General features: G+C 36.3%; 2 protein-coding genes across 4 annotated transcripts; both read left to right on the forward strand.

Moving 5' to 3' along the window:
* Positions 1 to 1,656: 1,656 nt before the first annotated feature.
* LOC109000499 (meiosis-specific protein ASY3) lies at positions 1,657 to 8,446 on the forward strand. 3 transcript variants are annotated; one of them, XM_018977392.2, is made up of 11 exons: positions 1,657 to 1,750; positions 2,456 to 2,548; positions 3,013 to 4,566; positions 4,674 to 4,821; positions 5,852 to 5,992; positions 6,101 to 6,164; positions 6,285 to 6,434; positions 6,550 to 6,608; positions 6,679 to 6,813; positions 7,515 to 7,606; positions 8,159 to 8,446. In XM_018977392.2, the coding sequence occupies exons 2-11, from the start codon at positions 2,516 to 2,518 to the stop codon at positions 8,228 to 8,230; spliced, it is 2,448 nt and encodes an 815-aa protein (XP_018832937.1). In that variant the 5' UTR covers positions 1,657 to 1,750; positions 2,456 to 2,515; the 3' UTR covers positions 8,231 to 8,446. The 3 variants fall into 3 exon arrangements, with proteins under 3 accessions (XP_018832937.1, XP_018832936.1, XP_018832939.1); XM_018977391.2 differs by having other exon boundaries at positions 2,470 to 2,548; XM_018977394.2 differs by lacking the exon at positions 2,456 to 2,548.
* A 3,898-nt stretch (positions 8,447 to 12,344) lies between these two features.
* Positions 12,345 to 15,276, forward strand: LOC109000498 (transcription factor PIF3-like). The gene is made up of 6 exons (XM_018977390.2): positions 12,345 to 12,667; positions 12,931 to 13,000; positions 13,118 to 14,366; positions 14,472 to 14,537; positions 14,629 to 14,694; positions 14,802 to 15,276. Coding segments are annotated over exons 2-6 (1,698 nt in total). The 5' UTR covers positions 12,345 to 12,667; positions 12,931 to 12,998; the 3' UTR covers positions 15,117 to 15,276.
* The last annotated feature ends 5,865 nt before the right edge of the window (positions 15,277 to 21,141 follow it).

The raw sequence follows: 21,141 nt of genomic DNA on the forward strand, positions 1-21,141 counted from the left end.
GTGTCGACCCAATTGAATTAATTTCTACTGATCTCTAATTAATTGCATATTATATCCTAATTACAACGGGAGCAGCCTCGCTTAGTTTTGAATTAACATGTTTTATTAAATTTTGAAAAAAAAAATAAAAAGTTGAATTGAAATATTATAAAACTAAAAATTATTTGAATATTATCTTTGTTTTGAAGTTCAAAAAAATTATATTTATTTTTGTGTTTTGTTTGGTAGTTTATAAAAATTATAATAATTAAGTAATTATTAAATAAAAAATTTGAAATTAAAAAATATTTTGTAATTGAATGATATTTGAAAAAAATATTGTGAAGAGTTTGAAAATTTTTCATCTCATCTCTTACATATCAACAATCTTTAATTTACTCTCTTAATTACCTCTTGGAAGCCAACTTTGTGTTACTCATCATCCTTACAATACACATTATTAATATGTAATTTATTATTTTTATTATTATATTTAAATACACACATATTTATCCATATGCTCAAATCCTGACGTAATACATCTTCGTGATGAAAATAGAGTGAAAATATGAGTTGGCATTTACAGTTTCTATAGAATGAGCACTATGAACTATTTGCTTCAAAAAGATAGTTGTGAGTGAAAGTTCAACCCTAAGGTGTGATGAGTTGACAACTAGATGGCAAACAACTCCGTCGATAAGAGCTCGTGCCTCCAACCCAAAATAGAACAGAACGTTCCTTCCACAACGCAAGGCCAATATGTTTTGTAGCAGCCAAAGATGAGTTCGATCCATTTGGTTCTTCGATTTGTTCGGAACCATACTGCTGGGGTGGGGCTTGGCTTCCGAACCATACTTGAGACGAGTTTTTGCCTCATACAGCTCGGGCCGAAGATCGGAGGAAGTTTAGGAAAGATCAGGACACCCAGCAGCTGCTGGTCGGGGTAGGGATAAGCTTGCTTCTTGTGTTTAAATAAAGTGATAAAAATAAATAATTACATCTTGATGTGTAATGTAAAGACGGTGGATAATTTTTTTTAATAATATATAAATTAATGTGTCTTATCTTAAATTATAAAATTATTTTTATTATAAATTAAATATAATTTATTATATAAAAAAAATATTATACATCAATTACTATTCATTTCTATACCTTATACTCCATACTTATAGCTTTTTAATAAGATGTGAGCATTTTTTTATAAAGTGTGAGGATATTTTTTATAAAGTATAAGGTGATGAATAGTAGTCGATAAGAATTTGATATATAAAATTAGAGTAATGATAGATACAAGTATCAAATAGATAAATTTCATACAAGTACGTATTTTGTAAAATAATGGATTCCATTAATATAGAATAGTTTTTTTTACATTTTTTTAAAGTATGGTCTACTTTTTTACAAAAATTTGTATGAAATTTGTATATTTAGAATTTGTAGAATCATTTCTCAAAAAATTATATCAATTTTTTTATTTATTTGTCGTATCACTTCCCACGTTAAAATGGATCACCGGGCCGTTGCGACGCACAGTCGTCACATTCTAAATTTCCCGCCTCTTTTTTGTTTTTGCATCGAGGAGAAAGACGTTGGCCAGGTTGTTGTTCGGTTCCTTGAAAATTCACTATTCTTCTCTCTCTCTCTCTCTCTCTCTCTCTCTCTCTCTCTCTCCTGAGGTCTTTGCGATTGTTTTTAGTTCTGAAGTTTCATCGAAGTTTTAAGCAACAGAGCTCTTCAATAAGGCATTCGCCCTCTCGCCAAGGAAATAGTAAGCGATTTGTCTCCTCATTTTTTTCACGTCGTCTAAACGAATTTTCTGTTTGAACTTCAGTTCTCTGCAGAAATTTTTGTTTATCCTCTGATCTGATCCCATTTTATTTGTTTTTTCATTTCAAGTGTAAATTTACGATCGATGTAGCTTGGTCTTGGTGAATATTTTGTTCGGTTTCACTTGCTCGCTGAGTTTGGTATCTGTATGTTCTCGATCTGTGAGATTGACAACCTGAAGCAGTATTTGGGCCGACCTTTTGTGTTTTTTTTTTTTTTCTCTTTGAATTTTTGCATCAACGGGGCTCAATTTTGAAACGCTATGGGAAAATTGGGTGCGGAAAAAATAGGTAGTGAAAATTAGGGCTCACTTGTAATCGCTCTGCATATACGTGTTGATTCTCAGCCGATTCTATGAGGAATCCGGTAGTCTCCGGCCAATTATCATTTTATTTTTTCTTGAACACTCTGTTTGGCTGGGGAGAAACCTTAGGGTGAGGAATGAGAAATCAGTTTCGAATCTAATGGTTCGTTTTGGTTCCCTTTTCTATTTGAGAATAAAGTAGTTGTATTGAATTCAGCAGAGAAAATCTTTGATGTCTTAAAAGATTCATAGTTTAAATAGCTGAGTTTGCTGCGTTTTCTCAGTAGACAAGCTGAGCATTTTTTATTTTTCATATTCTCCCACTCACTTCTTCACCTAAAGTTTTCTGGTTACAGCTGCTGCTGGTTTCAATTTGGTGTCTTCTCTGCGAAAATTGTGATAATGGAGGTTGATGCACCGCAAACTCTACTAGATGTAAGTGCTGAAAATGTTGCACTTAGGACAATAGTGCTGATAGAAGGGTGTTTCAACCCAAATATTCGTCTCCTACAAAGAAATTACCTGCTTGAGCTTCAAACTTTGTTCCAGCATTTCCTTTTTCTTACTGATGGATGGGAGTCTGTGTATTCATTACCTTGTGTATTGCCATGCTATTAGCTCATATAGAATCAGTTGCATTGATTTTTTATAATGGTAACTGCTCATGTAGGTTCTACTTGGATGAACATTTTGGTCGTACTCTCTATTCATCACTGTTGTATCTAGTTGTTCATTAGATGGATTGGAGACTCAATTCAGTGTTGTCTGGAAACCGTGCTTCATAAAAGCTTATTTATTTGTTTGCTATTGTGATGGTGCGTGGATGTTGACCAATTGCAATCACAGCGACTTCTTTAATAAAATTGGGTAATTTACATATTTGTAAAAACATATTTCAGGATTGGATGAGTGATTGCCGGAGTATTGGAAGCAATCATTATCGGTCCAGTCAATCTAGGAAGATCTCCATTGGAGTAATGGTTGACTCAGTAGGCAATAAAAGGTCTAGATCTACAAAGGAAGATAAGGCTACAGTGGCAAGTGCAGAAAGGATGAATCTTAATGTTGATACTTCCACAGAAATAAAAAAGAAGGGGCAAGAAGTCACAGCTCCTGTCAAAGGGAAACAAACAGACACTCCGGAGCAGGAGAACTCCCCATGGATTACTCCAAGATCACGTTATCCGCAAGCACCTTTTCCAGAGCCTGTTCTTCATTTAGAGCAACCAGTCACTAGTGGCCAGCAAAACAACCTTAACGGACAAAGTAATGAACCAGCAACATACTCGGTTCAGTTGTTTGTGAACAAGGCATCAATTTTAGAGTCTGGCGATGGCAACCAGAAGAAGTTTGATGGGTTTACCTACAAAAGGAAGGAAGTAAAGGACAGAAGCACAGAGAGGGTGGAGGAATTTGCATTTGCAACTGCACAACAAGTTCATGTGTCTGACCAAGCCATGACAGAGGATAAAGCAGACAAAACAAGAAACAGGACTGGAATTTTGAGAATGAAGCTTTGGGAAATACTTGGCAATGTTTCTTCGCCTAAAAATGAGAATTCTAACTTTCAGAGACCTGAGGTTGGCACCAATAATATGAAGCTGGGGCAGAATTTTGATCAGAAGGCTGTTACAGTTGCCAGGTGTAGACAGAATTCAGATACGATAGAAACTGATTCTGAAGCTTCTGATCATGCTAGCAGGAGACCAGTAACTCGTTCTTTGACGCGTAAAAGAGTGAGACAGAAAGTGCAAATAAATGGGACTAAATGTGGTCCATCCTCTGGTTACATACACAAGCATCGTGAGAAGAACTTCTCCTTGGAAGGAGGGTCGGGGAGAGTAAATGGTGCTATCAATGGTGATTCCTCAAAGCCTATAAGGAAGAAGATAGAGAAAAAGAGTAAAAGAATTGAGCCCCGTAAGATTTTGTTTCCTAAAAAGGATGTTATGGATCAGATTCAGGAAGCAAGTTATAGAGGTGAAGCAAAAGTTCCTGCTGAGAGAAAATTTTCACGTGGCAATCAAATGGAAGATATTTATGGTTGCATATATGAGGATGAGAGAGAGTACCTTGGACTGGAGAATAAAATCCAAGAAATTCTAGATCAATCACCATTGACAGACAAGACTAATCACCAGGAGGATTTTAACAGTCCAGTAAATCAACAAGACGTTGCTAGTCCATCTTTAGATAATGATGTGCAACCGCAAGATAATTTTCAAAGTCCTACATTTGGATTTAAAACACCCATCTCAAGTTCTAACCCTACCTCAGCTCCTAAAACAGACCGACCAGTAGATGACTCACATACCTCAACTCCAAAAACGGACCAACTATTACCTGGTGTTCACAATCCTGCTCCAGCTGAGAGAATATTTACTGTGGGACATATCCGTGGCTTCAGTACTTTGCAGACTTCAAAATCAGATTGTTATGGGTCAATCACACAGGCATATTTTTTTGTACAAATATTTAGAGGTTATAGTATTGCATTTGTGCTGTTTGCTAAGCTGGAGTATTGCTTTTCTGTATTTTGTTTTTCCTTATTGTACTTCAGGGTGACGCAGAGGTGCTTACCCCACCCCCGGAACCCATGGCTGATACTGAAGAGAGGGATACAGAAGATGACTTATCTGAAACATCAGCTGAAGAGAGGGACAATGAGAGTTCAGAAGAGGGTTCACCCATCATTGAAGCATATACCGGTATGTTCACTTTAAATGTGCTATGAAATTATATATAGTTACCCCATTGTTCACTCCATTTACAAAACTAAATGACTGTATTTGAAAAAGGGTAGCTCTAGTCGGAGTTGATCTTTATCTCCTTGCCTTGTGGATTTGCCTGCATAGGAACTTGATATACATAAGAACCAGAGTACAAGAAGCTAAAAATGAACCAGATTTTATTCTGTATTGTAACTCATTGTCTGTACTGGCATTTTTAAATAGTGAAGCTGCTACCTTCTATCAAGTTTCTCGATGGTACTTTTCGGATGCAGCAGTGAGGGTGCTTGGTGCTTTATGCATTGCTAGATTTTTGAAGACCAGTCACTTTAAGAGAAGAATGAAGATTAAATCCACAATTATATCTTATTCTGGCATTAAACTGAGTCCACTGTTCAGTTCTTGGAAACCAGTCATTGGCGATCAAATGACCAAAATCCAAAGATCTCTTAACCTTTGGTAGGTTTACTTTCTAGACTTGAGACTAATCAAATGTGCAAGTGGTGCTCAATCTCAATCGAACAGTGGGTAATGGACATGGTATGGATAACTCTGCAGAAACCGGTGATTAAAATCCTCCCTCTAGGCTCTAGGTTCCTACAAATCTTGCTTCCTGAAAGGACTCTCTTAAACAGATCATCCTACTCCCGGACTGATATCTAAATGTCTTCAAATGATTAGCATCTTCTACATGGACTTCAGTATTGCAGCTATTGCTATACGAATCGTGCAGTTCTTGGTTGGTGACATTTGAGATGGCTATAGTGAAGATGATTTTTATAATCAACTAACTTCTTTGTAACACACTCAAGAGATGTATAGTATACTTCCAAGATCAAATGATTAGTACACGGTATTAATGTACTGTGTATGGTGTTGTGCACTACCATATGTTCTTGTCCATTTCCTTTTCCCTCTTTTATTAAAAAATAAATAATTAACACCGCCTGCTTTTCATGTGTTTTTCTACAAATGGTGATCGTTCTACTTTATCTAATATCATTGGCAGGTTGCAGAGAAAGAGATATATTATCTTCAGAACCTGTTGCTGCCAAGCAGAAAAAATTCATGCTTCATTCAACTAAAAGGCTCCAGATATGTGAAAGCATTGGATTTGATAATATCAGTCCTACCTCACCCTCTCCAAAAGGCACAGCTTCGCTAATATTTTCTACTTTGATTCAGCTATCACACATTCTCTGTTATTACATGCTTCCTTTTAGTTTATTTCTTCTCAATCTCTATAAAATATGTCCAGGGACTGGAGAAAGTAATTGGATGCAAGAACCTTCAGATCAGAGCCAAGACGATGGACTGTTGAGGTTTTTCTTCTCCCTTTTACTCAAAGCCACGAAAGCTTCCATTCTAGTATGAACTAGTTTATTGTTGTTACAATCTATAAGCAGTTGGTTTCTCTTTTTTTGACTTTTCATATGTTTTAGGGCTATCAAACTGTTTGCCTTGGAAATACAAAAACTTCAAAGCAAAATAAAGTCAGAGACCACTAAAAAATCATCTGAAATCCTGATGTCCACTTCTGATGGGATATATTTGCAGTTGCAGAACCTTGAGTCTCATATTCAGACAGATGTGTAAGTATTTCAAACCGATAGGTTTCTTCATTTTTTTTTTATAATAATCAAACTGACAAGCTTTTCAGCTCAAGATAATAGTTTCTATATATATATATATTGAAAATTATTTCAGAGGGAAGTTCACAAGCATGAGTAAATCGAGAAGAAAAGGATTTGAAGTGAAACTTGAAGGTAACAGAATTTGTAATAAGACCTTTACTCCACTTGATGTGGCTAAACAGGTGGTATTTTTTTCATGCAGAGCAACAAAAAGAATTGAAGTTGATTCATGAAAAATTCAAAGAAGACATTAACCGGCATCTCCAGGACTACAGAAGCACATTGGAAGGGCTGGAAGCACACCACCTAGAGCTTAAGGGGACCATGAAGAAGCAAAGTATGGGAAATCTTGTAGTTGTGGATGTGCAATTTTAAGGCCTGGTTTTAATAGCAAGAGCCTTCTATCTCATCTCATCTCAATATCCAAACACCACAAATACAAACACTTTTCAATTTCAAATCTTCAACCTTTTCATCTAATCATTACTTAATCATTACAACTTTTCCAAACTTAAAAAAAAAACACACAAAAAACAATTCAACTTTTCCAAATCTCAAAACAAAAATAATATTCTAACAATATTTTAACTTAATAATATTTTTATTCAACTTTTTCTTTCTCATTTTCCAAAATTCCATAAAACATCTTAACTCAAATCATGTCACTATTATTCACAAACCATTTCACTACTATTCCCAGATCATCTCATCTCATCTCACTATCCAAACAAAGCCTAATCTTCTCAATTGATTATTTCAAGGTTTTTAGTTGTCATTGTCTGTTGAAGTACAGGTCTATTTTATGAATATAATGTGTGTGTGTGTGTGTGTATATAAGGTATCTTAAGATATCAATTCATCATATTTGCTAGCATCTTGCCATTTTTAACCATAGATAATAGTTTGAAAACAAAGTCATAGCAGTTACCTTGAGTAAAAAATTGAAAAATAGATGTATAAGCAGTTATTATATAACAAACTTCTTGTAGAAACCTTAATGCAGAATTCTGGTATATTTGATTAATTCTAATCCAACAGAAGCATCGCACCGGAAGCTTCTCTTGCAAGTTGAAGAAGGGGTTGAAGCACAACTTAACCATGCTCAGAGAAGAATCACAGCCATCCATGAGGCAAGTTTTGCTTAAAAAAAGTACATAATACTCATGTTATATGCTAAACTATATTAGTATCTTGCAAAGAAGCACGATATACATGCTTCCACCAGCATATCGTTGTTGGGATTCTCCTTTTTACCATCAGTTGCTCAGAACATAAAGAATGTCGCTCTTCTTATTGTTGCTTTCTTATGAAGCCAATGAGCTCTGGCTTAAATGGTACTTCCTCCCCCCATAAAAATAGAGAGAAGATGACATCTTGGGATCGAGACCCACTATATGCATCGTGTAACTTACTAATAAAAAACATGCAAGCAATTTATATTATTATGCAATGATTTTCTGGCAAAGGTAGAGCATCTGAACTTCTTACTTTTAATCTAGCCCACATGAGCTTATTCAATAAATGTAGGGTTCAAAATGTTGGAGTGGGGACTGGCTTTCTAATATTCTTTTCATAAAATGTAATCGCTTTATATAGTCATTAATTGTACATGGAGCTCATAATAGTAGAAAATGATTCATTTGTATCTACTATAACCTTTGTTATGTTGTAATTCATTGCAGCTGGCAAGGGGTAAGATGCTCCAATTGAAACACGTGGTCTCTATGTGTTTGAAGGAGGGTATTCTAAGTTGAAATGATTCCTACTACTGCCATCTAGGAAGACAGGGTTTTGATCCTTTGCCTACAGTTGTGGAGTTCATCGATTTCTAATGTGTTCCTGTAAGCCTATTGCATGTTATAGGTAATCAATATTGTCCTAATAACTATCTCATGCTTACAAATTTATCTTAATTTGATCTCTCTACTGTTTCTCAGTTATACTTACAGACAACTACATTTTTCTCTGAAATGCTGGTATCATTTGTCTATTTGTTCTATTGTCTCTTAATTTCTCCACTAGGAAAGTTCTTCAAAAATCAGACACCAATCGGCATAAAAAAAGCAGTCTAAGGGCCTGTTTGGGGTTGCGTTAAGAGTCTTAAAAAGTGCTTAAATAGTCTTAAAAGCTCTTTTTGATGTTATATATTAAAGTATTTTTTTAATCTCAAATAATCTAAAAAGTATATTTAAGGAAAAGCATCATTTTGATTTTGATAGTTTTTCTCAAACATATTTTTCCAGATAATCCGGAATGTAGTTCATATTTTAAAAATATTGTCAATAGGCGAAACTACACATACAACTTTCAGCTATTTACAACTTTGAAACTTTTAAAGATATGATTATAATTTATAAAAAATCAAATGATCGTCATTTCTACCTCAGAAAATACTTTTTTAATTTGTTTTCAAATAAATGTAACATGTTTAAAAGTACTTGAAACATAAGGTTACCAGACAGGAAATAACTTTTCAATAGTAGAACTTATTATTTAAGTTATAAATTATAAGTCCTAAAGTTATAAGTTATATTTCCCACCGCAATCACAAACGTGCACTAAATCTAAGCCAGTTGTTAATCTTTGTATAACCATTATAATTTCTCACATCAGAATTCTGAAACGAGCGAAGATTATCTTTGCAATATTTGTCCAGCAACGGTGGAAAAGCTAAAACTTTCTTATCTTTTTTTTAACAATATTGCCTTCCTTCTAAATTTTCTCATTTGATATATCTTAAGTGACTCAGTATGTCTACCACTGAAATGAACATATACTACTTAAAATGTGTCGAATCACATTATTAGGTTTGATTGACGATAATAATTAAAATGGATGAAAAAGAATCTTTTATACTCGGCTCTACCTATCATTTTCTCAAATTTTAATTCAACAATAGTATCTCTTATCTTTTATAAATCATACAAAAATATATTTAAATGAAGTTTCAAAGATATAGAGTCTTGATAGCTAAAAGAAAAACTAATGTGGAGTTTCTAATAATAATTGTGGGGGAAGTTGGTCCTCTCTTAGCGGGTCGAGATGTGAGGGCTCGACCCATGGGGCAAAGGCGAGCCTCGAGATGGCCAAGTAATAGGAGACCAAGATAAAAGATAGGATGGGCCAGGCCCAAGGGCGGGTCCAGTCCAGGAGACATAGGGAGGAACGACGACGTTGCATAAGAGTATGAGCTTTCCAAGCCAGAAGTTTCGACATTTTTAATTGCTGACAAACTGTGCACACAAGGTTAGAGGTAGCCACTGTCACTCCTAGATAACCAACATCATGACAAATCGAGAGAGAAGGTGTCCCAGGATAGGGGCACGTCGCGTTTAATGGTTGGCAAGGTTAACACGCCACGACAAGCATGGGCTTAGATCTGATGGGGTGGCCATGATTAGGCATGGTTGGACTGTCGCTTGGTAGAAGGAAGGAAGATAGTACAATTTGGGTACAAAGTGACGATCCTGAATGGCTTGGCAGAAGCCTCCAGGGTCTCACAAGTGTGACAACATGCTACATCTGACGAGTATTGAGACCACAACAACTAGGTATATATACTCCTCCCCCTAAGGGCAGGAGATCTCTTCAAACGTTTTTCACTCTGTTTTTCCTAAAAATTAATCCTCAAGATTGGCATCGATTTAAGTATCGGAGGTGACTCTTACCACCCCATGTCCCATCTCTTCCATTCCTGCATGTGAACAAAGGGAAATGTTAAAGTTGTTCAGCTCGCGAAACACGACATCAACAATAATAATAAAAGTAGATGGAGTAAACTACTTTAGCTAGCTAGTCATGCTCGAGCTTTAGTTTCATACGGAGTGCAATATTTCAGCCCCATGGATGAAAGATTTTACGATACAATTTCATTTAGGATAATAATCTGTGCTGATTAATTGGTTTTTGATCTGAAATTACATTTTTTTTTTTTCAATAAAAAATCGTGGACGATATGAAGGCACGACACACAAAACAATTGGTTCACAAGTAATATATATATATAACAAATTAGGAAAGCATGAATGAGTACTTGAGGACGTTCTTATAATATCCCTTTCCATTTTCATTATTTTGGTGGTGGTTTATCCACATCAATTGTCAAGTACCAGAGGAGTCGTTTTCAGGTCTTGGCTGGGGACGATATTTTTCTGCATACTGTTGGGTCACTATAAAATATGACGTACATAAGTAGTAATATATAGGTAGGAGTCGTGCACAAACTCATGTGGACAATATGCACACACGACACGACACGACCCACCCAAACCAAATTAACACCCTTTTGCTTTTGTGTGGCTGGCCGTGGAAGTAAGTATCAATCATCATCTCTTTAATGCTTTTTATTATAATTGCGTACTCTCTCTCTCTCTCTCTCTCTCTCTCTATATATATATATATATATATGAAACGAAAACAACTACATCTCACAATAGACAGGGGGGACAAAAGAAGCAGAGGGACACGTGAATCCCACGAGGAGGATCACGTGAAAGACATGCCTTTCATCCCCAAATGCAGGCCCCTCTTCCAAAGATAGATTGACATCATTTTCAATCCTATATATGATGTTTGCGGGAGGCAGGTGCTGGGGCCCGGGCAGCTGTGAAAATATCCAAGTACTCTTGGTCCACCTGAGAAAATCTGATGTTTGATGAAGCAGGTGTTGGGGGTAGACGACAGAGAAAAAATCTAATATTCGTGATGATGTGGTAGGTTATAAATAAAATATAATAAATAATTTTTATTTATTTAATATTCTGTTATAAGATTGATAAGAATTAAAATGATGATTAAAATTATTCAAATATCTAAAATCAACCATTGGTCCACGTGGGTAATGGGATTTTCTTTTTCTTTTTCTATTTTGTCTCCTAGCTTAGGTATATCCCTAGAACTAGAAGTGGGTAAGGGGACAGTCCTTACAGTCGTGTCCTAATCAGAAGGGTACCCTAGTGGCAGTGCTGTTGAAGTATCATATACTAAAGTTGCATAATGAGATCATATACTCTTGCCCATAAAAGATCTGAAAAATAACTCCATGATATAAAAAAATATTTACGTATATATCAAATTATAAAATTATTTTTATTATAATTTATAAATTTATTTTTATAAAATTTCTTTATAGTGCACTTATCTTACATATATAATAATTGTGATTGATGTTTTATAGGTTTTGGTCGGCTTTCTAAACAGCACCCCCTTTACATATTTTAAAGCCACTACCATTATATATTTATCTTTATACAATTAGCATAATCACAGGTGTGATCAGCATTTTCCTTATTTAAGTAATTTTATGTATTTTAATTTTTATCCCTTTCATGATCTTTTGCAATATTCACAAGCCTTAATTAGAAAATTAAAGCAGCTTTTTGAGTTGGACCCTTCTTTAATTTCTTACTTCATTAATACAGCTTTTGGGTTCTTACTCATTATTTATAAAATAATTTTTCAAATTTTCTTGCAATTAATAAAGAAAAAGCAGTAGTAGTAATTTCTTGTATTTTATTCGTGAGAAATGATATTTATAATCGTGAGTGTACAAGTATCGTACAGTCATTTTAAAAAAATATATATATAAGACTCACATAAAAAAAAATTAATTTTTTAATAATAAATTTTTTTTTTTTAAATAATTATATAATATTTATATATTTTACGATTATATATAAGATTATTCTTTTATCAGTATATATCTATTTTGTGGACCCATGCAGGCGGCCATGATATTGTGATCTCAAACATTATCTTGAACTTGGAGGAAGGAATCTTCTTCGACTGCATCTCTTTATTAATCAATGCTTCCATAGGCGTCTCGTCTGTTTATAACCTTATAATACTAAACTTTTATTGGTTACTACACTTTGAGTGGGCGTGGCAGAGATTCATGTGACGTGGCCTTTGTTTAGCCGCGCACATAGACAGAGAGAGAGAGAGGGAGAGAAGAGAGATCAGGGAGAGAGAGTGGTGGCCTATAAAAGAGCCCATGTCGAAATGTCCTTCTGCTTGACTAGCTTTAAGTTTTAACGAACTGATCATGATCATCAAGCTAGCTCGCTCCCTGATCCGCCATTGTTATTTTTGGCATCTTAATCCTAGGCGCTTCTCCAAAAAAGAAAATATATATCGAGGCCGGTAACAAAGGAGTTGCAGCGAGGGAGATCAGATATATAACGTATTTTCAGGTATGCAAATATATAACATGATGAATATCTGAGCTAGCTAGCTATACTAGACGTTGTTTAAGTCTTTAAGATGATCTTAGCTAGTCATGTGATCATGTTGTGGAGTGTGTTGTTCTTTGGTACATATTATATATATATATATATATATATATATATAGCTTCAAATAATTAACCATAGACATGGACGTATAGAATAGGTTGTATATATTTAGGACAACATGCTCGTGTACTACGTAATTTGTTTCAACTTCTTTCAATGGCAGAGAGGAGTCTTGAATCAACACGAACATTTAGGACGAAAAGCCGTTTGTCAAGTGCTCCTCAAGCTCCAATGTAATTATTTCATGATCTCTTCACATATATTTATATATATATATATATATGCTTTTTCCAGCTTCTTTGTGAAATGTGAAATGATCATCTAACAACAGGTGTTCTGCAATGCTGCAGGTCTGGGGATGACTTTGTGGAGCTGGTATGGGAAAATGGCCAGATTCTTATGCGAGATCGTTCGGGTAGAACGTTCAAGGTTAAAGAATGGCGGTCTCGTTACGCTTTATATCCTTCCAATGCTCAGGCAGAAGATGGGGGAAACATGCACAGAAAGAGAGCAAGGCTAGAAACCACGTATTCGACTTTGAAAGACTCCACTTCCTTAGATTGCAGGGATTCTCAAGATCTGAACTACTTTACCGATTATGATTATTCACAAACTGGTTATCATTCTGAATCATCTCCCGATCTGTATCAACAACTAAATTTGGAAGCTAATAGAAGTAAGACTAGCGATGATAAGAATTCCGCCACACATCCCCAGATTAATGTTCCAGGACCAGACAATGCAAATTTCAAGCCTAGTAATGCATCTATGTTTGTAGGCCGATCGATTCAAGAGCTTGCTACCTCAAGGAATTGTCATCTTGAACCATCTTCCTTCCATTGCCAAGAATTGGACACACTCTTGGGCCCAAGAGAAAAGAACCCAAGCAAGACCCCAGAGTCAATGGCCGGACTGCACACATCAAACTCTCTGGAGCATGATTTAAACACTAGTACGAAAACTGGGACGGCGATGAACCTCTCCTACTTAAGACCTGAAGCTCTTCTTAAAGCTAGTTCTCCAGTTTTTACACGAGTTGATCAGGAGATGAAAAGTAGCAACGATGAGAGGCCTCCTCTAGGTAGTAGAAACCCTTGTGAGTCAACAATGACTGGGCAGGCCAGTGGTTCAAAAAGATCAGCCACAGGTCCTGATCAGAATCAACCTGAAAAAGAGCTAATTCCACCTGTTGCCGAGACACAAGATCAGTCACTCCCTCATGATCAGCACTCCGAAGCTTTTTGCCGTATAAGGATTAACTTGCATAATTCCCACGACCAACTTCCAGATCAAACCTCAAGCGCCTTAGCAGCAAATACACCAAAAGGAAAGCCAGCCGTTACATCTTCTTCAGTATGCTCACTTCAAGCTTCGAATGATCCAACGTATTCTTTGAGGACATATGAGGATCACACTGATCAGGAGTCGGAATATCATTTATCCCCGCCTATCTCCATTGCTTTAAGATCAAGCTGTCCAACTTTACTGCAGAAGGTTGGAGAACCGGAGTGTTTTAAAAAACAGGCTCCTGCCCGTAGCTGTGGCAGCAGGGGCAAGAGATCAAGCCGAACTACCGAAGTTCATAGTTTATCTGGAAAGGTGAGTGATGAAAACGATTCCCTCCCCCCAAAAAAAGAAAAAAAAACAAGAAAAAAGAAAAAAAAAAGTCATATCTAACTCCAACTTCATGGTGAAATATTGCAGAGGCGTAGAGAAAAGGTTAAAGAAAAGATGCGTGTATTAAAGGAACTCATACCTAACTGCGATAAGGTTGGAATCTGCATTACAATTCAAATACGTTCTAAGTTTGTTTGTTTCTTCTTTTTGGTTGCTTATAATCTGTCGTATGCGTCTCCAAAAGGTGGATAAAGTTTCCATGCTTGATGAGGCCATCAAGTATCTGAAAACCCTACAGCTTCAACTACAGGTTTATTTAACTTTCTTCTGCATGCATGCATGGCTTCTGTGTCGAAATTAATATTGCATGAGTATTGTAATATATTACGGCCTGATTTTGTGTCTTGATGCATGCAGATTATGTCAATGAATGCAGTACCGCTTTTGACATATTTCTCTCCCATGGCTGCCGGGATGTACGTGGGAATGGGTTGCAGCCCATTATATTCCCCTACTTCACAAGTAGGAGCCACTGCTGATCTTCCTGGGATCACAGGAAACAGCAATATCCAATTAATGCAATATGGATTTCATGGTCAACCATTTCAGATGCATGAAGGCTGTCTGCCCAATCGGTTCGATCTGGCACAGCCTGGCCTATCTCGAGCCTCCCCCTTTACAAGTATTGATCAGCAAGACATGTTGTCTGTACACGGCCGGTACCCTAATTAGCAAGTTCTGTTAGAAGACTCAGCCCAAGCTACAAGTCGTATTGTATCTACAAGTCACTGTATATAGTTGTCGTAGTTCATTTTTTATTCTTTTGTTTTTATTCATTTTTATTCTACAGCTGGCACTAGCTAGCTAGGCTGAATGATTATTCTGTTTGTTAGTTAGGAATCTTTCTATATAGGCCTCCTACCAGCATGGTGCGGGGTTGGGGATTTTCCCCCCCGCCCCGGTGCCGGGGCAGGGAAAAAAATTCAATCCGTCCTGCCTCCCTGCCTATGCACTATATTGTGTTTAAAAAAAAAAAATTATCTAAAAATATTTTTTTAGACTCAAATTATAATACACTTTAAATAATAAATTAAAATTTATAAATATAAAAAAAACTTAAACTCATTAGAATTAGATTTTGGATTACTTTGGCCTTCTAGGCCAACCATTATATAGGAGGCCAAGGCAATACAATAGTCATCCTTAAGCAATGTGGGACTTAGTAGTAAGTCCCACATTGCTTAAGGATGACTATTGTATTGCCTTGGCCTCCTATATAATGGTTGGCCTAGAAGGCCAAAGTAATCCAATGACTTGAATATAATTTTAAATCTTTAATAAATTGTATATATCTATATACAATATATTTATTTATATATATATAAATAAATAAATTTTTTATATGCGGAGCAGGGGCGGGCGGGGCCCTGCTGGAGTCTACCGCCCCCGCTAGGTCCTTTCTATGCGGGGCGGGGGACCCCGCCCCCGCATGGGCGGAGCGGGGTAGCCCGCCTGCCCATACGGAGCCCACCCCTATTTCTATATATATCACTATAGGTACACTGTACATAATTAATTCCAGTAGAGTAAAATCACAGAATCTTTTCACCTCCATCGACTCGATCTGCTCTCTGTTTTTATTCTTCTGCAAACTTCTTCTTGTTATCTTACATGGTATCAAAGCTTTAAAGAGCTACTCTTCGTGGAGACCCCATCCAATTCTGACAAAAAGAAAAAGAACAATTTGCCTTGAATTGATTTTTATTGAATAAGAAGATACTGTTTTATATAGATATTTTCCTATAATTGCACTAGTCTATTATAGGTAGTCTAAATATAATAGGAAACTAATATCTCACAGCTCACACTATACAATTTTATATTTTGACTCTCTCAACGCTGCGCCCTAAGTTAGAGAGTGAATGTCAAGAACTCCCAACTTGCATATCATGGTCGAGAAAGCTTCTTTCTCCAATGGCTTGATGAATACATCCACAAGTTGATTTGCCGAAGTAACATACTTGGTCACAATTGAACCATCTTGTATCTTGTCACAAATAAAATGACAATTCATCTCTATATGTCTGGTTCTTTTATGAAAAACAGGATTGACTGTTATGTGAAGAGCTGTTTTGTTGTCGCAATACAACAATGTTGGTTTTGGATGTAATATTCGCAAATCCTTCAATAATGAGCGTAGCCAAGATAACTCACAGCATGCACCTGTCATAGCTCTATCTTCGGCTTCTGCTGAGAAGAGGGATACGGTTTTCTGTCTCTTTATTCGCCAGGAAATAAGAGAAGATCCCAAAAAGACACAATAATCTGTGGTGAATTTATGAGATGTTGGGCAACCTGCCTAATCAGAATCACAAAAGGCTCGCTAAGATAAATCATTTTGAGAAGAAAAAAATAAACCATGTCTTGGATTATTTTTCAAATACCACAACACACGCAATACAGCTTCCATGTGTGGTTTGCACAACGCATGCATGAATCTGCTCAACACATGTACCGAATAAGTGATATTTGGCCGGGTAATGGTCAAATAAATTAGGCATCCAACGACCCGCCTATATTGAGATGGATCTCTAAGCAATTCACCTTCATTTGAAAGTTTCATGTTTTGCTTCATGGGAAAGTTCACTGGTTTAGCATCCAAAAAATCACCATTGAAATTATCCAAGTACCCCTGTAATGCAGCGGACATATCTACCAATTCACATAACAAATTGGTTAGTATTCAAGCATGCAATTAATTTAATAATTAAACAATAACATAAAATAAATAAATTGCATAACACTAAGATTGCTATCGAAGGGAAATTTTTAAAGAATTCTTTAAAGGTAAAACCCTACGGGGTAGCCAAACCCAGGAAAGTTAATCTTATTATTTGAAAATCAATTACAAGTACTCATCAATTACAAAACATTTGCAACTTGACTCTCTTACTTGCCCAGATAAACGACCCGTTTGTCTTCTACCGCAGTAGCAGCTAGAACCTTTGGCGATATTCAAATATTTCCTTTCCTCCTAGAACTCTAGGGACTGAAGTCCAATTACACGATCCTCCACGCTCGAAGCACGATCACACTCAAAGAGAGATCACAAATATGAAAATTCACTAAGGAAGTTTCTCACCAAACAATGCACTAAAAAGTGCTCTAGAAAATATGTAGATCTGAATCACTACGGATCCTAACCAGTAGAATCTCTTAAATAAACTATCTGGAAAGAGTTCGAGTTTCAGTAAGATTCTGCTGACGGATAGAATATGTCGCGAAGACGTCTCCTGATGGATTGTTAACATGTCGCGATAACTCTTTTCTGCAGTAACTGATTTCTGTCTAGCTTCTGTTCTGGATAAGTTCTTGATAGTTCAAAATTATTTCTGCTTGATATCTTCTTTTTGAATCTTCCATCCAGATCACTTGATATCTCCTATCTTTTCGAACATTCAATCTTGATCATAAGTTTTTTGAACTTTTATCTATTCAACCACTTATCTTAGAATTCAAATATTCATAAATAAAGATAAAGACAAATATTTATCTATTAATTTATTTATCTTTGAATTTCAGTATTCATAGATAAAGATAAAGATAAATTATATTTATCTAATAATTTAAATAGGTCCTAGTCATCTAATCCTGGCCAACAAACTTTTACATCAACAACCATCTTTTAGAATTTCCAGAGTGTATTTCCGTTGTGAGATAGAGATACATTTCTTTGATCGAGAGACTTCAATGCCTAGAAAGTACTTCAAATCGCCCAAATCTTTAATTCGGAAATACTATGCAAAAATTATTTAAGAGCAGATATGGCAATGAGATCATTACATATAATAAGGATGTCATCAACATATATCAACAAATCTGTAAATGATTTGCCTTTCTGACATGTGAACAATGAGTAGTCTGTTTTGGATTGAACAAAACCAGATGCTTGGATAGCTGTAGCGAATTTGGCAAACCATTGACGAGAGGCTTGTCTTAAGCCATACAATGACATATCAGATTCTCCCTCTATCGCTGAAGACCAGGAGGTGGAGACATATAAATTTCTTCATGGAGATCACCATGAAGAAAAGTATTATGGACGTCAAGTTGGTAAAGAGACCAATTCTGGGCAGCAGCCAAGGCTAATAAACAACAAATAGCAATCATTTTAGCAATAGGGTAAAAAGTGTCATGATAGTCGATACATTCCAGTTGTGTGTAGCCTTCAGCAACCAAACGAGTTTTGTAACGCTCAATAGTACCATCCGAGTGGCACTTGATTTTGTAAACCCATCAACAACCAATAGCCTTCTTGTCGGGAGGAAGAGAAGTGAGAGACCAAGTATGGTTGGCCTCCAAAGCAGCCAATTCAGATTGCATTGCTGCTTGCCAATGGGAATGAGAAGCTACGTCAGCATAAGAGGTAGGCTCAATATCCTGAATGACAATAGCAATAAAGAAGTGATGTTGTGGTGAGTAACAATGGTAAGAGAGAAAATTGCAAAGAGGATACCGGGTACCTTTTTGTGGACCAGATGAAGAAGGCCACAATGGGTTGGGAGACGTCATTTGGTTGCAAAAATAATTACGCAAAGCCGTGGGAGGAGCATGAGGTCGTTGAGAACGACATCAGGCTGGTGTGGGAGAAGAAAGAGGTGGAATAGGATTTGGATTCGAAAGTAAAACATACATGACCGGTTCTAGAGATGATGTTTGTTAGACTGTGGAAAGAGGCTCTGAAGGGGGAGGATCGGACACAACAATGGAAAGGATAGGTGCTGAATCTGGGGAGGGAGATGGGTTGGATGAAGTGGACTCATAGGGAAAAATATTTTCATGAATATTGACATCACGGCTAGTGAACACTTGATGAGTTGCAAGGTCATAAAGTTTGTAAGCTTTTTGGCCAACCAAATAATCAAGAAAAACACAACGTTTGGCTCGAGGTGCGAATTTTTGAGAAACATGCACATTATTAGCATAGGCAAGACACTCGAATACCTTAAGATGAGAATAAGAAGGAATCTTGCCATAGAGCCGTTCAAAAGGAATTTGTCGAGAAATAAGTGGCATGGGCAAACGATTAATGAGATGCAGAGCAGTGAAGACACATTCAGCCCAAAAATGCAAAGGTAGATGGGCTTGAAAACGAAGAGCTCGTACGGACTCAAGAGTATGTCGATGTTTGCGTTCTATAACCCCATTTTGTTGAGGGGTATAGACGCAAGAATGTTGATAATTTGTGTCCTTTTGTTTAAAAAAATCTTGCATGGAAGAGAATTCCCTTCCATTGTCAACCCAAATATTAGCTATAGAAGCATCGACCTGTGTTTGGGCAAAAGAGAAAAAATTGGCAAGTAAATGTTAGGTGTCACTTTTGTGATGCATATAGAAAACTCATGTGAATCTAGAATAGTCATTAACAATAGTCAAAAAATATTTAGCACAAAAAAAAGTGAAAATTTTGTAAGGGCCCCAAATGTCATAATGAATTAATTCAAAAGGTCTAATAGACGAAATAGAACTAGCAAAAAATGGAAGTCGTCTCTGTTTTGCAAGTGCACAAACATCACAAGCATCATTGGACTTGAATGAAAATATTATTAGAATATCATTTTTAGAATATTATTTTTTAATATTATTATTATTTTGAGATTTGAAAAAATTGAATTTTTTATTATATTCTGTGTTAGAATTTGAAAATATTATAATGATGAGTTGAGATGAATTTATGATCCAAACAAAGCCTAAATCTACCTTACATGATGGAACACTGAGCACATTTTGTACAAAAATAACATAATTTAAAGGAAGAGTCCCAGTAGATGTAATCGGAGCCTGTTCTCCACTTGGCATAATAACTGGTGGCAAAATAGTGTTCTCACTACCATTGACAAGTAAATTTGGAGAAGAAGTAATATGGTTTGTTGCACCACTATTGATGATTAACTAAGGGAAGCGAGCAAACCTAAGGAAGCACTAGCAGCATTAGCTTTAGGATTAGTGGATTGTGATATCCCTTTACCGTTCATGATGGACAATATCTACTGGATTTGCAAATCAGAGAGCCCATTTGTCACTGACTGCATTTCCTGCACTGCTGGACCATCCTTGACATTATTGACCGAAGACTGATGGCCATGGTTGTGCTTAGAATGAGTGCCTCCTTGTTTTGATTTGTTTGAAGCATGTTTTGGGTGTCCTGGTGGATATCCATTTAGCTTCTAGCTTGTCTCTCGCACATGGTGATCTCGATCATGGTAAGAGCAATGTAAATGTTTTTTTTATTAAAGTTAGAGTGAGAAAAAAAACATTGTCCATGTCGAACAGCCAAGGCTACTGTTCATCCCGTCGAACTACCATGGCTGAAGTATCCATTGTCTCACGTGCAGTGTCTAGACTCCATTGTTTTTCTTCATGTATAATGGAAGAGTAAGCCTGTGCAATATCAGGGGGCGGGTTCATTAAAAGGATGTGCCATCGGATTGCACTATAGGATTCATTGAGTCCAATGAGAAACTGCATCAATCAACGTCTCTTATTGCTTGCCTCACAAGTGCAAGTAGCTTCATTGTAGGATTCTAGTTCATCCTATAATTTTTAAACTTCATGCAGTAAGATGAAAAAATCATCTGATCTTGACCAAGACAAGCAATGTCCCTTTCAAGTTGGAAAATGCGAGGAGCATTACTTTGAGAGAAACGACGCTGAAGGTCTTCCCATACCTCCTGGGCAATAGTTGAAAAAATTACGT

The sequence above is a fragment of the Juglans regia genome, chromosome 8 (genome assembly GCF_001411555.2).
Source record: "Juglans regia cultivar Chandler chromosome 8, Walnut 2.0, whole genome shotgun sequence".
Lineage (NCBI taxonomy): Eukaryota > Viridiplantae > Streptophyta > Magnoliopsida > Fagales > Juglandaceae > Juglans > Juglans regia.